General features: G+C 44.3%; 1 protein-coding gene and 1 non-coding gene across 14 annotated transcripts in view; one reads left to right on the forward strand and one right to left on the reverse strand.

Moving 5' to 3' along the window:
• arfip1 (ADP-ribosylation factor interacting protein 1 (arfaptin 1)) overlaps positions 1-13,504 on the forward strand; it is a 179,464-nt gene that overhangs the window by 147,498 nt on the left and 18,462 nt on the right. For all 13 annotated transcript variants that reach the window (XM_078212709.1, XM_078212690.1, XM_078212765.1 and 10 more), the window contains one exon: positions 12,218-12,439. In XM_078212709.1, coding sequence (XP_078068835.1) covers positions 12,218-12,439 — 222 coding nt within the window. The remainder of the gene's footprint in view (positions 1-12,217; positions 12,440-13,504) is intronic.
• On the reverse strand, positions 7,341-7,413 carry trnar-ccu (transfer RNA arginine (anticodon CCU)). Its single transcript has one exon. It is a non-coding gene; the product is annotated as a tRNA-Arg (tRNA).

The following is a 13,504-nucleotide window of genomic DNA, read 5'->3' on the forward strand; positions in this document are numbered from 1 at the left end:
TGAAAAGTGAGAGGTGATGCACTTTGGAAGGAGTAATTTGACAAGAAAGTATTCAATGATTGGTAGGACACTAGGAGGTTCTGTGGAACAAAGAGACCTTGGTGTGTTTGTCCATAGATCTCTGAAATCGGAAGGGCATGTTAGTAGGGTGGTGAAAAAGGCATACGGGACACTTGTCTTTATCAATCAAGGCGTAGATTACAAAAGCAGGAAAGTCATGTTTGAACAAAAACAGAAAATGCTGAAAACTCTGAGCAGGTCTGACAGCATATATGGGGAGAGAAAAGAGCCAACGTTTTGAGTCTAGATGACCCTTCGTCAGAGCTCTTGTTGGCTCTATTCTCTCCCCAGAGATGCTGTCAAACCTGCTGAGATTTTCCAGCATTTTCTGTGTTTATTTCATTTCCCTGTTGGAGTTGTATAGAACTTTGGTGAGGCCACAGCTAGAGGACTGTGTGCAGTCCTGGTCGCCATGTTATAGGAAGGATGTGATTATACTGGAGGGACTGCAGAGGCGATTCACCAGTTACGAAGAGAGGTTGGATAGGTTTGGGTTGTTTTTGTTGGAGCAGAGAAGACTGAGGTGTACAAGATTATGAGGGGCATGGACAGAGTGGATAGGGAGCAGCTGTTCCCATTAGTTGAAGGGTCAGTCGCGAGGGGGCATCGGTTCAAGGTGAGGGGCAGGAGGTTTAGGGGGAATGTGAGGAGAAATAATTTTACCCAGAAGGTGGTGACAGTCTGGAATGTTCTGCTTGGGAGGATGGTGGCAGTGGGTTGCCTCACATCCTTTAAAAAGTACTTGGATGAGCACTTGGCACGTCATAACATTCAAGGCTATGGGCCGAGTGCTGGTAAATGGGATTAGGTGGGAAGTCAGGTGTTTCTGGCATGCTGGTGCAGACTTGATGGGCCGAAGGGGCTCTTCTGCACTGTATGATTATATGTTGTCAGTGTCCATAGCCTTTGCCATAGATAGATCTCCCATAAATTCTGATTTTCAAATAAAAATAAACAACCCTCAGACTGGTGTCTATTAATTTGCCTCGCCTTTTCTGTCCAAATCACTTTGCAACATTTATAGTTCTGAGAATTACTACTTCCGACTTTTGATATCTCCACCTACATAATCCTCATATTATTAAAACTCATGTCCTTATTATCCTGTCAAATGTAACTCCCATTTCTCCAAAACATTGTATTCTCTTTGTTCCAATCACTATTTATTGTTCTGCAAAGACAGTTTTATTGTGCCACTTGCACAATAAATTGAATAAGATTATAATTACTTGTTTGTTTGGTGATCCATGTCTCACCTTTAACCTTTTTTTGCCTTAACCTTTGCCTTTTGTCATTTCGTCAATGTTATTGCAATTAATGAAAAGAGATAATACTGGAGATATTCTGTATTTTTGGCAGTATCTGTGGAGAGAGAAGCAATTAACTTTTCAGTTTGATGACCTGTCATTAAAATGGAGAAAGTGTTTGATCTGTGCCAGTTTTTAAACACATACAGGGGAAATGAAGGTGGGGGAGTGAGGAAAGCACGAAAGGGAATGTCTGCAATACGGTGCAAAGCAGAACTGAATGATAAAAGGAATGATGTTGCAAAGCAAAACAACATTTTAATAGGATAACAGGGAAAAAAAACATTTATTTAGATGAGCTGTAAATAGCGACAGTAGAACCATTACCAGCACCTAGAGGCAGTTGCTATTCATTACACAATATTTCCTTTCTCCTTCAAAGCTTTATATTTGTGCCATCTCTAAGATCACCTATTACCACCTCCGCAACATCACTTGACTTCACCTTTCTCAGCTTATCTGCTGCTGAAACTTTCATCCCTGCTTTTGTTGCCTCTAGACTTGACTATTCCAATGCACTCCTCGTTTTCCCCCCACATTCTATCCTCTGTAAACTTGAGCTCATCCAAAACTCAGCTGAGAATGATTCAATTCATAGCAAATCCCATTCTCCCATCATCCCTGTGCTCGCTACATTGACCCCTATCATGCAATGTCTTGACTTTGAAATTACCATCCTTGTTTTCAAATGCTTCTATGGCCTCACCCCTCCCCATATTTGTAATCTCAAGCCCGCAATCCTTTAAGATATCTGCACTCTTCCCAACCATAACTGTTCTATCATTGCTGGCCATGCCTTTAGTTGCCTGGGCCCCAAGCTCTGGAATTCCTTCTCTAATCAAGTCTCCCTCCTTTGAGACACTTCTACCTACCTCTTTGACCAAACTTGTGGTCATCTGACCGAATGTCTCCTTGTGTCGTGGTGTCATACCTTGCTTTACAATACACCAGTGAACTGCCTTTGGGACATTTCATTGAGTTAAAGTATGTATTGTTGCTTCATGTATACAGTCGCACATGTTTAAAATTGAGCTGTATTGTCCAGTCTGTTACTGTAACTTATCCTTTCCCAAGACTTCAGGAGTGAAATTTGTTATTTCCCTTCATCCTTGCTTTACCTCCAGTTTTCAAAATCCAAATTAAAATCAGAAAATGCTAGAAAAGCTCTGATGAAAGTTCATCAGCTTGAAATATTAACTCTGCTTCTCTCTCCTCAGATGCTGGCTAGACCTGTTGTGTTTTTCCAGTATTTTCTGTTTCAGATCTGAACATCTGCAATATTTTGTCTTTGTTTCAAAATCCAACCTTTAAATCACCAATTGATGCTTCTGATTTGCTTTGTCTTCTCTTTTCAGTATTGAATCTGTGGACCTTGAGTTAAAAGTTTATTTATTAGTCACAAGTAGGGCTTACATTAACACTTCAATGAAGCTACTGTGAAATTCCCCTAGTCACCACACTCCTAACCAGCACGTCTTTCAGAGTGTGGGAGGAAACCGGAGCACCCGGAGGAAACCCACACAAACACGGGGAGAACGTGCAAACTCCACACAATGACCCAAGCCGGGAATTGAACCTGGGTCCCTGGTGCTGTGAGGCAGCAGTGCTAACCACTGTGCCACTGAAATTCTTAATATAAAAAAGGCAAGTTTCCTAGATGTACTGCTGTATCTAAAAAGTACATCTGTACAGCTAACAAGTACAAACAAGATAACTCCACCCAGTCTGTTGGAGCCCAGATTATGGCACCAGTTTAAGGCTATGTGGATAGATTGACAAAATGAATAGCCTGAATAGCAATTACCTTTGGATAATAAACTTGACAGCAGTATTTTCTGGTGATTGAAAATTGAATGTTCATTAAAGTTTTTCTATTTTGCATTAAACTGAACCTGAAATCTTGTATGAAAGTAAGTTTCAGGGAGAATGGGAACCTGATCAGTTTTATAAATAGGTGTCACACACAATACATCGACGAAACTTGAACAAGTAGGATTTAACATTTTGCAAGATAAGGATCTTGCCAAGTCAATTACCATATCATCCTGCTTCAAACATCAACTATAATTAATGTCACTATTGAGATTTATGTGCTCACACCTGTCTGCTGACTTAACTAATGCCTTTATTCAGTGGCAACTGAACAGGATATTTTTAGGAATTAACCATCATTTATTCTTTCGCGGGCGTGGGTGTCGCTAGCTAGGCCAGCATTGCCCATCCCTAATTGCCCTTGAGAAGGTGAATCATTGAATCAACCATTCGACCAACAAGGTAGAGAATGCATAAGTTTGATAATTGTACAGAAGAAAATCAACAGTATAATAAATTAAGCTGCCAACTTGCTGAGTCACACTATCCTGCTGTTATGAAGGATCTGGAATGCCAGGAAAACAAAATTGAGTGGGTTGGAAACATGACTACGGTTCCAGATCCTGTGTTTCAGTCACATTCTTGATGGTGACAGATTGAGGAGATAATCAGGGTGCGATTCTTGCCATTGCTGCTGAGGCATTGAAGAGATTGCTGTCAAGTTTCTGGAGTCACCAGTTTCATGTGCAACAGCGGTGGCAGTATGGTGCTTCTAACTAACAATGGGGGGAGGTTCTGAATACTCTGTAACGCTCATTTTTACAAACTGATTAGGAAATATAATATGAAAATTGAAGGATGATTTTTTTAGGTGAAAAGACTGACTTTCCTCCATTTTTATTAAATGATTGATTATTCGCATTTCTAGCATATCTGTAATTAATTCAACCAGCATGACCTGTGAGTCTCAGACAATTGTTTGGATACACCTTTGGATGAGATTTTTTGGGTAATCACATTATGCTGAGAGGCAGAAGCACTATTTAGGTTTCACAATTCTTTTCTAGCTGCACTTCTTCTCTCCCCAGATCCTGAGCTATGAAAGGTTCACCAGCCCTGTCTGTCACTGTGTTAGTATAGTATATAGTCAGTGAAGACAGAATTTATGATCTGTGAAATTATAATGTAAAACTTTAATAATACTGAATTGATTAACTATACCTCTTTGCTATGCCTTCATTTCTGAATATGGATCTCATGCCAGTATAGACTTTGACAAAGACACAGAAAATGCTGAAAATATGCAGCAGGTCAGGCAGCATACGTGAAGAGAGAAACGGATTAAATGGCCCAAATCTTCCAGTCAAGGTTGAAACCCCTGGTTCCAGCAAAGGGACTCCACACACAATCCACATCCCCTGTTAAGGTGCTGGCTGCTGTATTCTCATAAGGAAGAATTTAAATATTCCAAAGCTCCTTTGAAAAGCTACGGAAAGAAGGTAAGGGGATAGGGTTGGTCAGGTGGGTTAGGTGACAGCTGGGTAGGATGGTGAGGTCAGTTAGGTTAAGGTTGTAAGGATCAGAGGGGAGTCGGTGGTCTGGGCGGGGAGGCACCAGGTGAGGTCGGGGCTGGTTGTCATGGGTTGTTGAGGAGTGGGGCAGTGAAGTCAGGTTGGGTGGGGGGGCAGAGTCGGGTGGCGAAGTTAGGACAGGGTGAGTCATTGGGTATTGGGGGCAACTGGGGGAGTCTGATGGATCAGATATAGCTACCCATGAGTTAGACTAGGAATTTTCTGTCTAACGTTTCTTGGGTAACCATTTAGATAACTAAGTTAGAACCATGCAAAGATTCCAACACTCATTCAGAATTGGAGACATTTTTCAGAGAGCCCCATGGAGCAAAGGTGTTGTCCATTGGAAATTCAAACATCCCCCAAGTAAGTCCCATGAAGACTGGAAGATCTGGACCAATGTTTCAGATCTGTAACCCTTGCAAGAACTGGAAAACATTACAGATATAACATGTTTTAAGCAAGCACAAAGGCAGAGAGAATAGTCAGAGGGGTGGGTGTAGAATAGGAGGAAAGGAACAAAAAAGGAAGATCCCTGATGGGGTGGAAAGCAGGAGTGATATAAATGATAAAATGGATGATCGTGGAAGATGAAAGGGGGCATTGTAGGGTAAGTAAATAAACAGAAGATGGGACTGGATGGAACTGTGAGGAGAGGTCGGGTCAGGATTTTGTTGGGGTGCAGGTTGGATGCTGAGGTCAGGTTGGGGAGAATTGGGATGGAAGTGAGTTGGTGAGGTGGGTTGCAGTGAAGTCGGGTTGGGGGAAGTTTAGGAGGGAGAGTCAGGTGGTGAAGAAGAATCATTACCAGCACCAGCCTCAAGAAAATGGGAGCAGTTGTTGTGACTTGTCATTGTGGAAACTATTATTGAATGGGTTGTGAATCACTATTCCAGCCAGCTCAGTGTGACTCCCACTACCACACACACCTTCCTCTCTCCTTTCAGCATTCTGCAGGGACTGTTCCCTTCACTCGTCCTAGTTCATTCCTTCCCATCCCCAAGCACCTTTCCATAAAGTGCAGAGGTACAATACCTACCCTTCTAACCCTCCCTTCCCACTTTGGGATGGCTTACAACTACTTGAGAGGATAGGCCAGGTGGAGCCTCAATTTAACATCTCATCCAAAAGATTTAATTGTGCTACTTTCATCTTGAATACTGCATTTGCTGCTCACAATGCAGTATCTGCTACATTTGCAGCCTCCTCCTCCTCCAATATTTGTAGCCTGGTCTACACTGTGGTTGACACTCCAATACCTTCTGAAATAGCCTAGAAAGCCACTCAGTTCAAGGGCAATTATGGATGGACAACAAATGATGTCCACTTCCCATGAAAGAATAGAAACACTGGGAAAGACCATACCCAGGTTGGGAGATTCAACTTTGCTGAATAACTTGGTTCAACATGACGGCAAACTTCTGGTTACTTGCCGATTAAATTATCCACCTCATAACCTGACCTCAGCCTTCCATTGTTCTAATGAAGTTCTCAGAAGCTGGAGAAACAGTACTTCATTTTTCGGTTAGGGACCTTAAAAGTACAATAAAGCAAAGTTTATTTATTCATCACAAGTAGGCTTACATTAACACTGCAATGAAGTTACTGTGAAAATCCCCTAGTCGCCACACTCTGACGCCTGTTCAGGTACACTGAGGGAGAATTTAGCATGGCCAATCCACCTAATCGGCATGTCTTTCAGACTGTGGGAGGAAACCGGAGCACCCGAAGGAAACCCACAGAGATATGGGGAAAACGTGCAGATTCCGCATAGACGGTGACCCAAGACTGGAATCGAACCCAGGTCCCTGGCTCTGAGAGGCAGCATTGCTAACTATTGTGCCACCGTGCCGCCTCTAATGGTTTGACAATGTTTCTGCCTGGCTTAAACCAAGGACCTTGCGGATGATAGGTGAACGTGATGACCACTACACTACAGAAAAACTCTTAACCGCCTTCTGGGTTCAACATTGAGTTTAATGATGTGGCATTATAATCACTGCTCCTATTTTTTTCATGATGTGGAGATGCCGGCGTTGGACTGGGGTAAACACAGTAAGAGTTTTAACAACACCAGGTTCAAGTCCAACAGGTTTATTTGGTCGCAAATGCCATTAGCTTTTGGAGCGCTGCTCCTTCGTCAGATGGAATCATCATCATAGAATAGAATCCCTCCAGTGCAGAAGGAGGCCATTCGGCCCATTGAGTCTGCACCGACCACAATCCCACCCAGGCCCTACCCCCACATATTTACCCGCTAATCCCTCTAACCTACGCATTTTAAGATTCTAAGGGGCAATTTTTAACCTGGCCAATTAACCTAACCCGCACATCTTTGGACTGTGGGAGGAAACCGGAGCACCCGGAGGAAACCCACGCAGTCACGAGGAGAACGTGCAAATTCCACACAGACAGTGACCCGAGGGAATCGAACCCGGGACCCTGGAGCTGTGAAGCAGCAGTGCTAACCACTGTGCTACCGTGCCGCCCTAAAGAGAGCAGAGATAGATTCAAACTCACATTAATTTCCATTGATTGATTGAGATGGAATTGAGAATTGTGAGGCAGAGAGAGAATGTTTTAAAAACACCACCCCAGATGGGACTCGAACCCACAATCCCTGGCTTAGGAGGCCAGTGCCTTATCCATTAGGCCACTGGGGCTGTGGAGTGGAAATCTGCTCTCAAACAGGGCACAGAGACACAAAATCAAGTTACAGAATACTGATTTCAATCATTACCAGCACCAGCCTCAAGAAAATGGGAGCAGTTGTTGTGACTTGTCATTGTGGAAACTATTATTGAATGGGTTGTGAATCACTATTCCAGCCAGCTCAGTGTGACTCCCACTACCACACACACCTTCCTCTCTCCTTTCAGCATTCTGCAGGGACTGTTCCCTTCACTCGTCCTAGTTCATTCCTTCCCATCCCCAAGCACCTTTCCATAAAGTGCAGAGGTACAATACCTACCCTTCTAACCCTCCCTTCCCACTTTGGGATGGCTGATTTCAATCAGTATTCTGTAACTTGATTTTGTGTCTCTGTGCCCTGTTTGAGAGCAGATTTCCACTCCATCTGACGAAGGAGCAGCGCTCCGAAAGCTAGTGGCATTTGCTACCAAATAAACCTGTGGGACTTTAACCTGGTGTTGTTAAAATTCTTACTATCCTATTTTTTTCAGACAGCAGGAGCTGGTAATGGTTCTGCTGTTGTATTTATTACAGCTTCTCTAGACCCATCTGTTGTATTTTAACTTGTCCCATCGCCTCCCCATTCGTTGCCTTGCACCATCATGCTTTTGTGACTTAATCTCTTCTGTTTTCTGCTCTCATCACAGACCTTCCTTTTAGCTCTTTCCTTCTGTTCTTCACTTCCTGCCCTTTTTCTACCTCTGCTTGCTCACAACCTGAAATGTTAACTGTTTCTGCCTAGATAGATGCTGTGATGTGGAGATGCTGGCGTTGGACTGGGGTAAGCACAGTGAGAAGTCTCACAACACCAGGTTAAAGTCCAACAGGTTCATTTGGTAGCACAAACTACTAGCTTTCGGAGTGCTGCCCCTTCATCAGGTAAGTGGGAGTTCTGTTCACAAACAGGGCATATAAAGACACAAACTCAATTTACAAAATAATAGTTGGAATGCGAGTCTACAGGTAATCAAGTCTTAAAGGTAGAGACAATGTGAGTGGAGAGAGGGTTAAGCACAGGTTAAAGAGATGTGTATTGTCTCCAGCCAGGACAGTTAGTGAGATTTTGCAAGCCCAGGCAAGTCGTGGGGGTTGCAGATAGTGTGACATGAACCCAAGATCCCGGTTGAGGCTGTCCTCATGTGCGGAACTTGGCTATCAGTCTCTGCTCAGTGACTGCGTTGTCGTGTGTCGTGAAGGCCGCCTTGGAAAACGTTTACCCAAAGATCAGAGGCTGAATGCCCGTGACCGCTGAAGTGCTCCCCAACAGGAAGAGAACACTCCTGCCTGGTGATTGTCGAGCAGTGTTCGTTCATCCGTTGTCATAGCGTCTGCATGGTCTCCCCAATGTACCATACCTTGGGCCATCCTTTCCTGCAGCGTATCCGGTAGACAACGTTGGCCGAGTTGCAAGTGTATGTACCGTTTACCTGGTGGATGGTGTTTTCACGTGAGATATGGCATCCGTGTCGATGATCCGGCACGTCTTAGAGGTTGCTGTGGCAGGGTTGTGTGGTGTCGTGGTCACTGTTCTCCTGAAGGCTGGGTAGTTTGCTGCGGACAATGGTCTGTTTGAGGTTGTGCGGTTGTTTGAAGGCAAGAAGTGGGGGTGTGGGGATGGCCTTGGCGAGATGTTCATCTTCTTCAATGACATGTTGAAGGCTCCAGAGGAGATGTCGTAGCTTCTCCGCTCTGGGGAAGTACTGGACAACGAAGGGTACTCTGTCCGCCGTGTCCCGTGTTTGTCTTCTGAGGAGGTCAGTGCGGTTTTTCGCTGTGTTGTGAGACTTCTGGCCAAGGCCATCCCCACACCCCCACTTCTTGCCTTCAAACAACCGCTCAACCTCAAACAGACCATTGTCCGCAGCAAACTACCCAGCCTTCAGGAGAACAGTGACCACAACACCACACAACCCTGCCACAGCAACCTCTGTAAGACGTGCCGGATCATCGACATGAATGCCATCATCTCACGTGAGAACACCATCCACCAGGTACACGGTACATACACTTGCAACTCGGCCAACATTGTCTACCTGATACGCTGCGGGAAAGGATGTCCCGAGGCATGGTACATTGGGGAGACCATGCAGACGCTACAACAACGGATGAATGAACACCGCTCAACAATCACCAGGCAAGAGTGTTCTCTTCCTGTTGGGGAGCATTTCAGCGGTCACGGGCATTCGGCCTCTGATCTTCGGGTAAGCGTTCTCCAAGGCGGCCTTCACGACAATGCAGAATCGCTGAGCAGAGACTGATAGCCAAGTTCCGCACATGAGGATGGCCTCAACCGGGCTCTTGGGTTCATGTCACACTATCTGTAACCCCCACAACTTGTCCGGGCTTGCAAAATCTCACTAACTGTCCTGGCTGGAGACAATACACATCTCTTTAATCTGTGCTTAACCCTCTCCCCACTCACATTGTCTGTACTTTGAAGACTTGATTACCTGTGAAGACTCGCATTCCAACCATTATTTTGTAAATTGAGTTTGTGTCTTTATATGCCCTGTTTGTGAACAGAACTCCCACTCACCTGATGAAGGAGCAGCGCTCCGAAAGCTAGTGGCTTGTGCTAACAAATAAACCTGTTGGACTTTAACCTGGTGTTGTGAGACTTCTTACTAGATAGTTGCTGCCAGACTTGCTGAGTCGTTCCAACATGTTCTGTTTAAGTTTCAGATTTCCAGCATTTATTGTATTTGGTTCTGTATGGACTTCACAGCTGAATTCAGCTGAGGGGCAGAGGGAACATTTGGCTTACCTTTCAACGTTGTTTTAATGTTTCTTGCCTTCAATACAGAGCTGGTGGCGAGAGCGGAGGACATTGGCTTTGATACTTTTTTTCCCTGCCTCTTGGAGGAGGTCAATCTTGCACATGTTCATTTCAGAGGCTCTGGCAAACCCCTTCGTACTCTGCCAGAAATGACAAACAGGAGGAGCTACACTAGATGTTTTTGTCTCTTCCTCCTGGTAGTCTGCAGTATTGAAGCCAATTGTGCCCCAACTTTAATCAATTAACTTGACACACAAAGGAATTGAACTTGAAAACCTTTGGCCTATATGCCTTAGTGTTGTACTGAATGGCATCTTTATCTGTAGGAATTTTGTTTGGATGTTATATCTGGTGAGTAATAAATTATCTCCTATTTTCATTAAATCATTTGAAATGCTGATAGCCAGCAGGCATTGGACTTACAACCACAGTAACTTGGAAACCTTTACTGTAAAATAAACACATTCTCTTTCACCAACATTTTCCCCTAATTTTTTGTATTTTGGTAAAAGAAATTTGATTTATTATTGTCACGTGTATTAACATACAGTGAAAAATATTGTTTCTTGCGCGCTATACAGACAACACATATCGTACATAGAGAAGGAAACGAGAGTGCAGAATGTAGTGTTACAGTCATAGCTAGGGTGTAGAGAAAACTCAACTTAATGCAAGGTAAGTCCATTCAAAAGTCTGACAGCAGCAGGGAAGAAGCTGTTCTTGAGTCAGTTGGTACGTGACCACAGATTTTTATATCTTTTTCCCAAAGGAAGAAGGTGGAAGAGAGAATGCCTGGGGTGCGTGGGATCTTTAATTATGCTGGCTGCTTTGCCAAGGCAGCGGGAAGTGTAGATAGAGTCAATGGATGGGAGGCTGGTTTGCATGATGGATTGGACTACATTTTGTAGTTCCTTGCAGTCTTGGGTGGAGCAGGAGCCATACCAAGCTGTGATACAACCAGAAAGAATGCCTTCTATGGTGCATCTGTAAATGTTGGAGAGAGTCGTAGCTGACATGCCAAATTTCCTAGTCTTCTGAGAAAGTAGAGGTGTTGGTTGGCTTTCTTAACTATGGTGTCAGCATGGGGGGGGGAACCAGAACAGGTTGTTGATCTGGACACCTAAAAACTTGAAGCTCTCGACCCTTTCTACTTCGTCCCTGTTGATGTAGACAGGGGCATGTTCCCCTTTACGTTTCCTGAAGTCGATGACAATCTCCTTCGTTTTGTTGACATTGAGGGAGAGATTATTGTTACCGCACCAGTTCACCAGATTCTCTATCTCATTCCTGTACTCTGCCTTGTCATTGTTTGAGATCCGACCCACTACGGTGGTGTCGTCAGCAAATTTGAAAATCGAATTGGAGGGGAATTTGGCCACACAGTCACAGGTGATTAAGGAGCATAGTATGGGGCTGAGAACATAGCCTTGTGGGGCACCGGTGTTGAAGATGATCATGGAGGAGGTGTTATTGCCTATCCTTACTGATTGTGGTCTGTGAGTTAGGAAGTTCAGGATCCAGTCGCAGAGGGAGGTGCCGAGGCCCAGGCCACGGAGTTTGGAGATGAGTTTTGTGGGAATAATAGTGGTGAAGGCTGAGCTGTAGTCAGTAAATAGAAGTCTGACATAAGTGTCCTTCTTACCTCGGTGTTCCAGGGTTGAGTGCAAGTCCAGGGAAATGGAGTCTGCTGTGGACCTGTTGTGGCGGTAGGCAAACTGTAGTGGATCCAGGTAGTCTGGGAGGCTGGAATTAATTCGTGCCATGACTAGCCTTTCGAAGCACTTCATAATGATGGATGTCAGAGCCACCGGTCGATGGTCATTAAGTCACACTGCTTGGTTTTTCTTAGGTACCGGGATGGTGGTCGTCTTCTTGAAGCAGACCGGGACCTCAGACTGTTGTAAATCTTGTTGAAAATTGTTGTAAATTTAGCCTGGTTCCTAAATTCAAAATGTTTGTGTTCTCTGGCAAACCAAGTTGTTTTGTCATTTTTGTTGCAGTGTACACGACAGGTCCTTTCAGAAAAGTTGGGCCGTGGTTCAAGGACTGTGGACCTGGAGCTTGAATCACAGATAGAAATACTGAGAGACACCAAGAAAAAGTATGAAAATCTCCTGCGACTAGCTCGACAAATGGCAACACAGTTCTACCAAGTGGTACAGACACAGCGGCAACTTGGAGATGCTTTTGGAGAACTTAGTGTGAAGTCTCCTGAACTCCATGTATGTACTCTGCTTATTATTTTAATCTACCTTATTATTATACTTTCACTGATTTAACATATAATAGTAATTCCTAAAGAGGGTGGTTTGATTGCAGGTTTTGCTGAGGCACTAATGAGCTACACTATGGTGTGATAGCTTGTACTGTTTGCATGCAAAACTTACAGTGTGACATGAACTTCACCTCAGCAAAAACAAGCTGGAACAAGAGTTGCAGGTTACATTGACCATGGGGGCTCTTTTATTTAAATTAGGGCATGCTTCAAGCCTTCAATTCCAATTTGCCCATTTCCTTGCACCCTTGCTTTGCGCTCTTGGGTTTCAAGGTGCATCTGCAGTCATCCAACTCGAGACATAACATAAGAATGTCAGAACTAGGAGCAGGAGTCAGCAATTCAGCTCCTCGAGCCTGCTCCACAATTCAACACGATCATGGCTGATCTCATCTCGAATCTCATCTCCACTTTCCTGCCTGCTCCCCACAACCCTTCACCCTGCTAGTAATTAAAATGCATTTCCGTCCATCCTCAAGTAAAGGAACCAAAACTATACACAATATTCCAGATGCAGTCTCACCAATGCCTTATCCAATTACAGTAAGAAGTTTAACAACACCAGGTTAAAGTCCAACAGGTTTATTTGGTAGCAAAAGCCACACAAGCTTTCGGAGCTCTTAGCCCCTTCTTCAGGTGAGTGGGAATTCTGTTCACAAACAGAGCTTATAAAGACACAGACTCAATTTACATGAATAATGGTTGGAATGCAAATACTTACAATTAATCAAGTCTTTAAGAGACGAAACAATGTGAGTGGAGAGAGCATCAAGACAGGCTAAAAAGATGTGTATTGTCTCCAGACAAGACAGCCAGTGAAACTCTGCAGGTCCACGCAACTGTGGGAGTTACAAATAGTGTGACATGAACCCAATATCCCGGTTGAGGCCGTCCTCGTGTGTGCGGAACTTGGCTATCAGTTTCTGCTCAGCGACTCTGCGCTGTCGTGTGTCGCGAAGGCCGCCTTGGAGAACGCTTACCCGAATATCAGAGGCCGAATGCCCGTGACCGC

Source organism: Mustelus asterias, chromosome 1 (assembly GCF_964213995.1).
Source record: "Mustelus asterias chromosome 1, sMusAst1.hap1.1, whole genome shotgun sequence".
Classification (NCBI taxonomy): Eukaryota; Metazoa; Chordata; class Chondrichthyes; order Carcharhiniformes; family Triakidae; genus Mustelus; species Mustelus asterias.